The 13,040-nt window shown below is 37.6% G+C and overlaps 1 protein-coding gene across 3 annotated transcripts in view; it reads right to left on the bottom strand.

Annotated features, from left to right (window-relative positions):
* Cfap61 (cilia and flagella associated protein 61) overlaps nucleotides 1-13,040 on the bottom strand; it is a 273,395-nt gene that overhangs the window by 185,655 nt on the left and 74,700 nt on the right. For all 3 annotated transcript variants that reach the window (XM_046434983.2, XM_046434992.2, XM_058576462.1), the window contains 3 exons: nucleotides 8,446-8,517; nucleotides 4,059-4,237; nucleotides 2,271-2,310 (listed from right to left, as the gene is read on the bottom strand). In XM_046434983.2, coding sequence (XP_046290939.1) covers nucleotides 2,271-2,310; nucleotides 4,059-4,237; nucleotides 8,446-8,517 — 291 coding nt within the window. The remainder of the gene's footprint in view (nucleotides 1-2,270; nucleotides 2,311-4,058; nucleotides 4,238-8,445; nucleotides 8,518-13,040) is intronic.

Below are 13,040 nucleotides of genomic sequence, written 5' to 3'. Positions count from 1 at the left end.
ATGTTAAATGATTGGATTTTGACAACTGTAACTCAATCAGCCCATCCTAGTTTGAATGGACTGGGTGGTGACTGTACGCAGATGGGGTATAGGTAGAGAAGGTGGGTCACCAGGGTTGTACCCTAGAAGAACTGTTCTTCCTGAAGCGCCCTCTTCTCTTCCTCCCTCCTCCTCCCTAATTTCTTTTTGTCATGAGCACTGAATAGCTTTCCTCTGCTGGGCCCTTCTCCCAGAATATTCTGCCTTATCTTGGGCCCAGAGCCAAAGAATCTGCCATCTATGGACTGAACCTCTGAAACTGTGAGCCAAAATAAACCTTTCCTCCTCTAAGTTGTTCTTGTCAGGAATTTTGGTCACAGCAGTGCAAAGCTGACTAAAACATCATCTATCTATAAGCCTTATGAGATCTAAATACAGATCAAGTATTTCTGATGAAATATATTACCTGTATTGAGATGTGCTGTAATATAAAATACACAGTGGATTTCAAAGACTTATTATGAGAAAAGGAACGTAAAATAGCTTACTAACAAACTTTCATATTGATTACATGCGGAAATGATTAAGTATGATTCATACTGAATTAGATGAAAAGTGTTATTAACATGGGTTTCGTCTATTCCTTTTCACTTTTTGGTCAAGTGGCCACCAGAACATTCAGAATCACTGATATGATTCACACTCAGTGTCTATGAATGGTGCTGCTTGAGGCTGCCTGTGTTTCTGGCAGCCACTTGATCCTCTGCCAGGTCCCTGCAGAAGCAACCTGCTCTTCCCAGAGCTAATTTGTCCCTTTGGGATCTCGCCTCCCCTTGAACCCTGTGAAGGCATTACTTGTGCTAATCCAAAACCCTCCGGACATTTGTTGCAACCCAAAGGAGTGAATCATTATTTGACCTTATCTTTCTTCTTTCTAGCAAAATAACACAACTCCTTTTGGGAAACTTCAGAGTTGAGTTGCTGAAATACTTAGTTTGAAAATAGGGACTGGGTGCCAAGCTTCAGTGGATTTACTGGGAGTGGGAGACTGATTCTAATGAGTTGCTTTGACTTGGATTTGTAAGATTATGGATGAAGTAATGGTCCTGTTCCTCATATTCCAAAATCAAATAGCATTTAAAAATAAACAGATATCCCTACCTTTTTAAAACACAGCATTACTTGTCTAATGCTGAAGATTTGCCTTCACGTGAACTTTAAAATGGGGATTAAACTTAGTGAGATTTCCTTGAGGCATCTTTGAAGGAAACTGGTTTTGTAAATTTTATTTTTAGAATAATATACATGTTTTTATGAGCTTTAAAAATGCCTTAAAAATAATTCAAAGAAATTACAGTGGAAGATATATTGCCTTATTATAAGGTTTCATCATATTTAAGAAATGAGAAAATAAAACCTAAGATCATATGGTGTGTAAGCAACATAATTAAACCATATTTATTTTTGCTTCCATATAAAGAAAAGTAAGGAAAAATAAAACAATAGACATTTTGCTTGAAATTAGCCAATTGAAGAATATACTCGTTGACTTTCCTGTTGGGCCAGCTATGGGAAAAGTCTGCATAAAAACCCATCTTTTCCCTCAATTGTCTTCCTTCTTCACTTTCTTCCCTTCAATAAAATGTTGCCTGGGCAACAATGAAACAAGAATGGAGGAAGCGGCTCCCAAATGTTGGCCATGAGATACATTTACCAATGTGAGTTGAGCCCCTTCTACATGTCAGGCTCTGGCTCAGGACCAAGGAATCCATAGGGAAAGAAATATGATATGTCAAGAGCTTTGCAATGTTTTGAACAACCAATAAAATAAATAAATAAATTTTAAAAAAAAGAAATGCCAATCTGAAAATCAATCACAAGTTTTCACTTTCCTATTCACCAAAAAGGAATATGATGATTTTAGAATACTTTATGCCAATGTCAGCTATAAAGTGATACAACAGTGTAATTCACATCAGTGAAATTTTTGACATTTTCATGTGCTACTATGAATGATTTGACTCTAATAAAGCACTGGTAAAGCTATCTTTTAAAGAAATTATACACTGGAAGAAGACTGTTAAAATAGCATGACCAAAGAACAAATTGAAAAGGACAATATTTTCTATTCTTAGGAGTGCCCTTGACCTTATTCTCGGGATACAGATGCAGTTTATACCTCAACATTCATAGCATTTTAGATGCCTGCACAATAAATATAAGTTTTATTTTTCTATAACTGCTTAAACTACAAAACCAATTATATTACTCAAAATTCATCATGTACTTACAGGAAAAAGACTGAAAACAAAATTCATAAAATCCAACGATCTGTAAATAAGACAATATGCATTGTCACTGGAATGAAAGCAAATGTAAAATCACAGGCTGTTTAAAGAGATTTATGGCTCTTTCCTCCTCAGGTAGCAATTAGTTGGCTGAACATTAGTCAATCCAAAAGTCATGAGCTTCATATGTCAGTAACCAAGTATTTTTTTTAATCTCAAGATCTGAAGATTAATAGCAATTAATAATCTCTGCTCATCTGAAAAACCGGTATGAAGATAATTATTCTATGAACATGATCCTTTACTTTCTTTTTGGAAGAGCTGGGGAGAGATATTGGTATGTTATAGATTATTCTGATCTTTTTATCTTATATACAAAATATTTTCTGACCAGCTGAATATGTATATTCACAGGCAACCATAATGAGTTTAAAATCCATTAAAAATGAATTTAGAATGTTTAAAAATCCAAAAATTACAACTAGACACAATCATAACTAATTGCACAGGGGGAAAACAAACATAAAACAACAAATCTCAAAGGACTTTACAGGCTTTTTAGATTATCTACAACATAATTAGAATAAAAAGATTTCCTTTTGCATATTATGCGGCCTCCATGAAAGCTGAAAATTTAAGTGGAAAAAAAAAAAGTAAAAGTAAAATATGGTTCTAGAGGAAGCCGAAAAATTGGGAAAACATTTAAATACACCCTTTAAAAAGAAATGGCTAGCATTGTTCTTGGTCATCCAAAAGATACTCCAGAACCCTCTGCTCTATCAAAGTGGGCCTCTTCAAGATTGTTCTGTGGCTACATGGTGAAATAGGCAATGTGCTAAAGGAGATGTAGAATTTGGGCATTGAGGGCAATGGTTCATATCCAAATGACCGGGTACATCAAGCACTGAGGATGTAGGGCTCCGAAGGGGCAAGAATTGAGGGGACCACGTGGGGGACGACACCTGGGCTCCATCTGCCTGGTACCATGCTCTCCTTTCAGTACCTTCCTTGGATTACTGGCTGCTCTGCTTATCCCACTCCCAGATCTCATGTTTGGGTGAGTCTCTAACCCCAGATTGAGCATGAGGCAAGCCCAATTTGAAGCATGGTCTGGTCACAGTCATAGGTTCAGGACTTAGCACACAGTGCAATTGGTTCCCATGGAACTTTGGCTAGAGAGCTGAGCCCAAGCCAGAATGCCCCCAGCTCACTGGATATTTAGGTAGACCCAAGACTATCAGCTCTCTTGACCCTGGGTTGGGAATACTCCTCTGGAGCCAACAACAGGCAACCAGGGAAATAAGGTAGAGAGAGAAAGCCCAAGCCATAGTTAAAAATGGTTCTACCTACCACTGGACTTATCCTTAGTTATGTGAGGCAATTATTCCATTATTTTCCCCCAAACCCAGTTTGAGTTGGATTTTCTGTTACTTGCAACCAAAAGACTCCAGACAAGCAGCAGTTAAAATCCATAATCTCCCAGAAATGCAAACTTTAAAGAATGGGAGGAGCATGTGGTTACAAGGTGGTGATAACTTTCCTGGTCCCCTACTGTAATATAGGGAGGCCAGACCTGACCAATTTTCTTGCCCAGATCTGTAAGCCTCAACCCCAATTTTATGAACAGTCTTTGGAAGGAGTCCAGGAATCAGTTTTTTGTTTTGTTTTGGTTTTTGCTTTTAATTCCCCAGGAGATCGGGATGTGGGGCCAGCTTTGGAAACCACTGGCTCTGCAAGATTAAAATGTCATAAGTTCTTACTGTAACAAACAACCGGAAGTTCAATACTTACCTTGCTTCATATTTCTCATCAATACAAAATAGCTGAATACAAAAAGCATCTGACTCTCCCTTGTAGACAGGGCGGAAGTAACTGGGCTCTTCGTGCAGTGAGATGGATGTGGAGCTCTCACTGCTGATATATTGCTCCTCTTCATCAACAATGGAACTCCTGCTGAGTTTTTCTACCTCCTAGACCAAGGAGAAAGGAAGAACCAATAATAATCCTGTTCACTTTCTGCAACTTATCTCTATCTTATCTACTGTTCCTAAGGCAGACAGGAAGGTCCAGCACTATAGCCACCTAGAAAGTTAGCACTTAGTATGTCCAGTCTGATTTTAGAAGCAGTTGAGGTGTTGCAACCCAGAGGAAAACAATTCATTCTGAGGTCCTTCTGAAGTTCTTTTAAATCAAAGAAATCCATGCATGTAGTCAAAATTAAAATCAAATTAACACTAAAATTTTGTAATTAAAAATCATTAGTCTTTTATCCCCATAATTCACCTTCCCCATTAACTAGCACTTTCAGCGTTTTCATATTTATTTCTAAATAAAATGCTTATATACTATTTCTTAATTCATCAGATTTTGAAATTTTCTATTGGATATTAATGTAGTAAATTGATCTAACTTTTCTGTGTAACCCTCTACCCTAAACTCTATCTTCCCAGTATAATTACATCACCATTCACAGTTAACCCAGTAAGTCTTTGCATTATTATGAATATGCAAGCATTGTTGCTATCCCTGAACAGAGAAGTATAATTTGACTACATTCTCATTTGTGTCCTTTGTTTTTAGTTGCTTGGTTTTCTGATTTTTTTCTTCATATGCATTACCAGATTTGTCAAGTATTGGTAAATATGAGTTTCCAAGCAATCAGGAAGTTGAAGTTGAAATATTCTATGAACTTTTTTTTCTTCCCCTCCTCTAATCTGGACCTGTTGCTCTACTGGCCTACAATGCCACTTGCATCTTTTCTTTTCTTTTTGTTTTGTTTTCGGTTTTGTTCGTGTTTTACAGTTGCTGTTTTCTTTTTGCCTCCATGTAGAGCTGCCTTTTATTAATCGAAACCTTATAATCTTTTTCTTAGTGATCATACCTATACTATGTCATATTTACTACATTTCTTTCAACCCTTCCAAAAATGTTCCTTCTTAGTGGAGGAGCCACTAAATCACCTCTTTATTTATTATTTATTTATTTGTTCTAAGGCAGTTGCTGTTTTTTAAGCTCCATCTCTTTTCCTCATCTTCTTTGTTCATGGTTTAGCCCCTTTATCACTGAAGTGCCATTCTAGCTTTATAAAAACAACAATGCTTGGGAGGCAAATATTTGGCAGGGCTGTGGGGAGGCACCTCCGTGACATTATCTGGAAGCCTTTTATTTTCTTTGGGCCTGTCCGTTTTTGCAGGGAATTAAGTTCTTTAATCTCCTGCCTAAGGGATTGTGGAAGGGAGAACAGTGGCCCTCAAAGGTGTGTATGTCCTAATCTCCAGAACCCATGAGTATGTTATCTTACAGGGCAAAGGGACTGCAGATGCCATTTAACTAAGGATTTAAAATGAGGAGATCATCCTGGATTACCCTTATAATAGGGAGGTAGGAGAGTCGGAGTCAGAGAAAGGACAAGAGATTCTCTGCTGATGGCTCTGGAGATGGGGGAAGGGGTCACAGGAATGCAAGTTCCTTTTAGAAATTATCAAAGGCCAGAGGACAGATTCTTTCTTGGATCTTCCAGAACAAATATGCCCCATATGCATTTAGATTTTAGTACAGTAGATCCATTTTGGACCTCTGACTTCCTGTACTATAAGATAATAGATTGGTGTTATTTTATGCTACCGAGTTTATGATAATTTGTTATAGCAGCAGCAGAAAACTCATACCAACAATTGGCTTCTTGCATTCAAAGAATGTGCCTGGAGGAGGGACTGGGGGTTCCTGTATTTGAAATGGAGAATTTCACTCATTCCTCTATTTTCTGTCCTCCACCATTACCCAGCCTCATACAGTATATGCTGGACCTGAATATGGAGCTGTGTCTATTCAGTTTTTCCAGAGAATTCTCATTTTGTTTCTCTTGGGGTCTTGTAGATGAGCTAAGTGGAGGATGCAGGGAACCTGGGGTTTCAGTTACTCCTTAACAGTCTGCCAAACAGATCCCTCATATTCAGCCTCATTCCTCACTCCGCCTGCAGCAGAAACTCCAAGTCCTTAGCCCCACTGTTCACCAGTTTCTCCTCTCAGATGGACTAAAGTTTTACTTCCTTAGAAGGGCTAAGCCAAGGTCAGCTCCGTCAATTTTATTAATTATAAATATTTTAAAGTGCCTATTTTTCAATAACTCCTCTCTGACTTGTTGTCTTTGTGGATATATGCTTTCTATCCTTTTTCTGGTTGGTTTAGGTGAGTTTTTTTTTCCCCCACAGAAGAGGCAGTAGCTAAATATGGGAGATCAATTCACCTGGTTTCAGATGCCCTCTGTGTTTGATGCAGAGAGAGGGGACCAGCCTAACCCTCCCTCTCTATCCTTGTTTGGGTCCACAAAATAATGGCCTCCCTCTTAGGAATCTTGGAGCTAAAACTGCCATTCTCCACTGCACCTCCTCTCTTTCCTCTCCAGGGTATAAGGAGTGACCTACTGGTCAACGAGTCTCTCACTGTGGGTTCCTCCAAAGAGAAACTCTGAACTAAGAGTCTTCTCTTCTTGCCTCACTTCCCCATTCTCCTTGTATAATTTCATGGCATGGCTTCCTAAACAAGCTGCTGAACCTTGGCTCTTAGCTCAAGGTTCACCACTGGAGGAACCTACACAAGGAGACCCATTGGCGAGTACGTCATTCCTTGTGCCCTCGGGAGGGGAAAATGGGGATGCAGCAGAGATGGCAGTTTTCTCTCCAAGATCTCAGGGATTTAAGGAATGGTTTCCATTGTTAACTCGGTCTCACAGAGATCTCTGGGAGACTATGGAGAACACAATTGAGAACTGTTGCATCTCAGAGACAAAGGAGTTGGGGTGTTGATTCTCCAACTCCTTTGATCATCGACTGATGGCTAATCCCCAAAGTAATGGAATTGCAGCAAGCACAGTACCAACAAAGCACCAGGTATTTTCAGTTTTCCTCAGAGTGCTGAGGAGTGATTAGTACCGAGGGCTATAGGTGCGGCACGGTGGTATACACTAAACTGAGATGCAGAAAACAGGCCCCTGCACAGCCCCATCTCTTTCTGGCAGCATATCCTGCTCTCAGACTTCATGTGCTCTCCTCTCCTCCCTCAGATATCCTGGGAGGGGACAGAAACCTGTCCTAAGAAGAAATGGGAATCCCATTTGTGTTCCAGATCCGAGCTTTGTTCTCCAGTTTGGTGGTAGCCAAAAGATATGGTACTTCTACCCCTAGATGACTTGTGTGTGGACTCCTTAATTGATCAGAATCTGGAGAGGAGACTGTATGTGCCAGGCCCTCTGGTAGAGTACTGATGTGTGGGATCAATGTTCAGTGCATGGGTCCCCAGTGCTACCATGGATCAGATGAACCCCCCTACCCAGCTTTCTTCTTCTCTGGCTGACTCATGAAGAGTTCATCTGCCTATCAATGGGATGTCCTGAGAAACTGTTGAAAATTGCACTGTGCTCAACACTGGAAAGTGAAATGTTCAGGCATGTCGATCTCCTACTCAAAAACCTATAACACCCTCCTCAGCTCCTTAGGAGAAGGTCAAAATCCTGAGCTGGGTCCATAGAACCCTGCCAATCTCCTGAATCCTCAGTTTCCTGGCAGAAAACAGACAGCACATGGAGTAGCTAGAGGACCACGTGCAAACATGTGTATAGGGTGAAGGGAAGTTAAGGAAGGATGGTGAAATACCCCAGGGATAGCCACTGGAGGAAGATGCTACCACCCTTTGGCCTAAACCTGTAATAGGAAGGGGCAGTTTCTGGAACCTGATATGCTTGCGAATGATACATATTACATTACAAGTATGTTCTTAAGTGTGTGCATGCTCAGATCATATGTGTATATATATATATATATATATATATATAGTCTTAGAAAACTTTTACAATTCTTTTGTTCTTCAAAATGTTTTCTCTTTTGGCAATGAGAGGGAGAAAGTTATCTGCACTGACTGAAATGGTTGCAAATGATGAATAAAAATGTTACTAATGGTCTGAATTATGCAGGGGATACAAGACAAGGGATTAATCAATCACTGCAGGGTCAGAGTTAACCATGGGAGGCTTTGTAGAACAGGAGCAAGACCATGGTAGATATGAACTAGGAGAGAGAGGTGGAAGGTCTGGGAGAGAAACCAGCACATAAAGACTGGTGGGAGAGGTGGTGCTTCATGCAAGTCAGTTATTATGCACACAAAGGCCCTGCTCAAACCCCACCTGAGTTTCACTAATTCCACTTTGGATTGATAATACAGGTTCCCCAGATGCAGCTTCTTCAAGGACTTTTTCCTGCAAATGACAATGATAAAACACAAGGGTTAATTACATCTATAGTAGTTCAGAGCTGAAGCTCTTGAGCAAGCTGCCAATGTTCAGACCCTGGCTTCATTGCTTATTGGCTAGGAGGCACTGAGAAAGTTATGGACCCTCAGTTTCCTCATATGTAAAAGGGGGGCAAAACAGCATTTTTTCATAAGGTTGTTAGGAGGATAAAATAAAAAGAGAGCAAGAGGGAAAGAGGGACTTATAGAGATTAAAAATATTGAATGCTTGATAGAAAAATGATAGATGGTAGATGGATGGACAGATGCTTGCCACAATGAGAGTACCTCCTAATTCTCTGTACATGTTAATTATAACTCCTATTATTCTTATTTTTATGTATAACTTGAAAACTGCACTAAGTTCTTTTCTTTAAAAAACAATTTTATGTATAAATGTATAAATGACATAAAATAAACTGCACATATTTAAAGTGAGAAGTTTTGCATTTTGTATGCACCTGTAAAAATATCACTCCAATCAAAATAACAAACACATAATACAACACTGTCCAGTCTTTGATGTTTCTTTTTCTTTCTTTCTTTCTTTCTTTTTTTTTCTTTTTTACTACTGGGAATTAAATCCAAGGGCACTTTACCACTGAGCTATATCCCCAATCCTTTTTATTTTAAGACAGGGTCTCACTAAGTTGCTTAGGCCTTTCTAAGTTGCTGAAGCTAGCTTTGAACTTACAATCCTCCTGTCTCAGCGTCCCAAGTCACTGGAATAGGCTACGATATTTCTCTGTGCCTCTTGCTACCATCTCTTGTGACCTTGATGACAACAGGCCAACATGGATCTCCTTTGTCCTATAGATTAGTTTGTATTTCCTGAAATTTTATGGTATCTTTTAATTTTTTTTTTGACAGGAGGTCTGACTTCTACTTCTTTCAGCATATTTATTTTGAAATTTGTCAATATTTTTAAGTATCCATAGTGTGTTCCTTCTTGTTGCTGAGTACTATTTCATGGATGCAGATGTACTACACTTCCTCCACTTCCCACCACTCTTGGAATGCTTAATCTTTTTTATTTTGGTCATTCGAACAGATGTCCAGTTATGTCTGATTGTGGTGTTCACTTATACTTCCTAATGATTAATGTCATTTCACATCATATGTCTTCGTCTGGAAAGTGTTTGCTCCAATTTCTTGCCCATTTTTAAATAAAAAGGGAGTTTATTTTATATTATTATGTTTTGAGAGCTTAAAAAATATCTTATAGAAACATACTTTGGTGAAATATATGATTTGTAAATATTTCTTCCCAGTCTGAGGCTTGCATTTTTCATTCTCTTAAAATCTCTTTCAATAAGTTTTACATTTTGATGACACCTAATTTATTGATTTGTTCTTATATGCATTGTGCTTCTGATATTGTATCTAAGGTAACTTTACCTAACCCAAGGTCACAAAGGCTTTCTCCCATGTTATATTTTCTTCTGTAGGTTTGGGTTTTATATTAAGATCCATGGTCCATTTGGAGTTACTTTTGGTATATGGTGTGAGGCATGAATTAAATTTTTAAATTGTTGTATATAGATATTGAATTGTTTCAGCTCCATTTATTGAAAAGACTCTCTTTACTATACTGCCATGTACGTTTATCAAAAAATTAGTTGTACATAAATGTTACATATAATTATATATATTTATGAGTATTTTTTTCTATTCTATTAATCTGTTTATTGACTTTGACACCAGTATTAAACTATTTTCATTACTAGAAGTTCATAGTAAGTCTTGAAATCAGTTAGTATTAGTCCTACAATTCTGTTAATCTTCTAAGTTGTTTGGTTATTATGGATCTTTTCTATTTACATATGAATTCTGCAGTTAAATTTTTAATTTAAAAAAGAAATTCCTGCTGAAATTTTGTTGGGCTTTTACTGAGTCTATAAATCAAATTAAGGAACTGACATCTTTACAATATTCTTTCAACCCATGCGCATAGGATATATCCTTGCTTATTTTATTTCTTCTTTAATATTCTCTCAGAAATGTTATGTAGTTTCCAGTGTGCAGGTCTTGAACATCTTTCAACAAATTTATACCTAAGTATATTCCATATTTGTACTATTGCAAATGGTATTTATTTCTATTTCTAATTGTTCATTGCTATGATATAGAGACACAATTGAATCTTGCATATTAATTTTACATATATTTAGTAAACTTGCTAAATACATGTTAGTGCTAGTAGCTGTTTTGTAGATTTTCTAGATGTTTATGTTATCTGTGAAATAAAAGTTTTAATTCTCTCTGTCCAAGCTGAATGCCTTTTATTTCTTCTCATGTCTTTTTGCAATGGCTCAAATCACCAGTACAATTGCAAGTAGTGAGAGTAGATATTCTTGTCTTGTTCTGGATGTTAGGATAAAAGTCATACCATCAAGTATGAAGTTAGCGCTAGGCTTTTATAAAAACAAATTTCATCAAATTAAGTTCTCTTCTATTCCTAATTTTCTAAGAGTTTTTCTAAGGAATGGATGTATAACTTTCAAATGCCTTTTCTGAGAAAAAAATGTGTGTTTCTTTTTTAGCTTTATTAATATGTTTAATTTCATTGATTTTCTTATGTGTAGCCAACCTTCCATTCCTTTTTATATATTGATTAAGTTGGTTAAAATTTTTACTAGAATTTTTCGATCAATGTTCATGAGAAATACTGATCTGTAGTTTTATTTTTTATAATGTCTTTCTTGCAAGGTAATACACTTTACATGACTCGAATCCTTTTGAATTTATTGGGACTTGTTTTATAGACCAGAATACTAAAAGTTATATATGCACTTGAGAAGAATAAATATGTATTCTGCCACTGCTGAGGGAAATATACAATTAAATGTCAATTTGGTCAAGTTTGGTCAACAGTGTTCTTAAAATAAAATCTTCTATATCCTAAACGATTGTCTTAGTTGTTCTGTCAATCATTAAGGGAAGAATACTACAATCTCTGTCTATTATTATTATGATTTTGTCTTTGTAGTCCTACCACTTTTTCCTTCAGGTGTTTTGACGGTCTCTTGTTAGAAGTATACATACTCAGGAATGTTTTGTCCTCTTGGCTTTGTCATCTCTCTGGCAATTAGTCTCTATTCTGAAAAACACTCTATTTAAGATTAATAAAGCCACTCCAGCTTTCTTTTGATGAGTTGTTAGCTTGGTACATCATTTTATCCTTTTAATTATACCTATTATATCTTTATGCTTAAAGACATTTTGGTAGTCAACAACATATAAAGGAGTCTTACCTTTTATCTGATCTATATCTGCTTTCTGTGTTCTTTGTGGGGATATTTAGACCATGTACATGTAATGTGATTGTTGATATGGGGGGGTTAAGTCTGTCATCTTGCCTTTTGTTTTCTATATGTCCCATCTGTTCTTTTTCTTTTTTCCTTTACTTTGTGCTTTATTTTGGATTAATTTTACATCTTTATGATACCATTTTATCTTTTCTAGGCTTATTAAGTATGACTCTCTGAATTTGATAGATAACATCAGTGAGTTTTTGTTATGGTTTACAGTTTACATTTTTAACCTATCCCAGACTATCGAAGGTAACATTATACCACTTGAGATATAGTATAAAAACCTTAAAACTTACTTACATTTCTCCCCTCTTGATTTTTGTGTTATTATTAATGTCATACTTTTTCTTTATATATGTGATAAACCACACACTATATTGCTCACTATATTTTGTTTAAAAAGTCAATGATCCTTGAAAGACATATAAATATTAAAAATAAAACCTTGTGTATTTATTCACTTTATCATTTTCAATGCTCTCCATCTCTGTTCAGATCCAGATTTCCATTTGGGTATCATTTTCCTTCTGCCTGAAGGATTTCCTTTAATATGATTTATAATGTGGGTCTGTTGGTGATGAATCCTTCCGAATTTTGTGCGTAGGCACAAATCTTTATTTCATCTTTATTTGGGGGAGAGCTCAGCCAGTTGTTATGCAGCACTCATAAGTGGAGTGAGTTTGCCAGTGGCCCTGAATGTGGCACACATGAGAGGGGATGTGGGATGCCTATCACGTTTCACAGGTTGTGTGAGGATGGGGCTGCTCTTGCAGGCCGTGTAGGTTAGATGTGGCTGGTATAACACTGGAGGCAGGGTGCCTTTCCGTTTCCATCAGCTTTAAGGGGCCAGGCTACACTAGTGGGCCTGAAAAAGACCTTCACCACTGTTTAGGGGTTGTGCAAGTGAATTTGTGGCACCTTGCTGGACAAACTAACTCAGGAAAACTGCCCAGCTGCTTCTCATGGCTGGGCAAGGTTGCCTATTTGCTTCCTGAGAGGCCCAGAATGCTGAGGCATTCAGAGTTGGCTGCTTGGATGCTTCTCAGGCCACAGGGAGGATAGGAGGGGTTGCCTGGCTGCTTTCTGGGGCACTCGGTGGACCTAGTCATTCAGGGAAGGCTGTCCAGCTGCTTTCCAAAGCCATGGGAAGGTGAGTAGAGCCACCATCTACTTTCTG

The sequence above is a fragment of the Marmota monax genome, unplaced genomic scaffold, assembly GCF_021218885.2.
Source record: "Marmota monax isolate L192 unplaced genomic scaffold, Marmota_monax_Labrador192_F-V1.1 WCK01_AAM20220418_F8-fsc00005, whole genome shotgun sequence".
In the NCBI taxonomy this organism is placed as follows: Eukaryota; Metazoa; Chordata; class Mammalia; order Rodentia; family Sciuridae; genus Marmota; species Marmota monax.
Note: the sequence above shows the minus strand (reverse complement) of the source record. Positions and strands in the feature narration are given on the sequence as shown.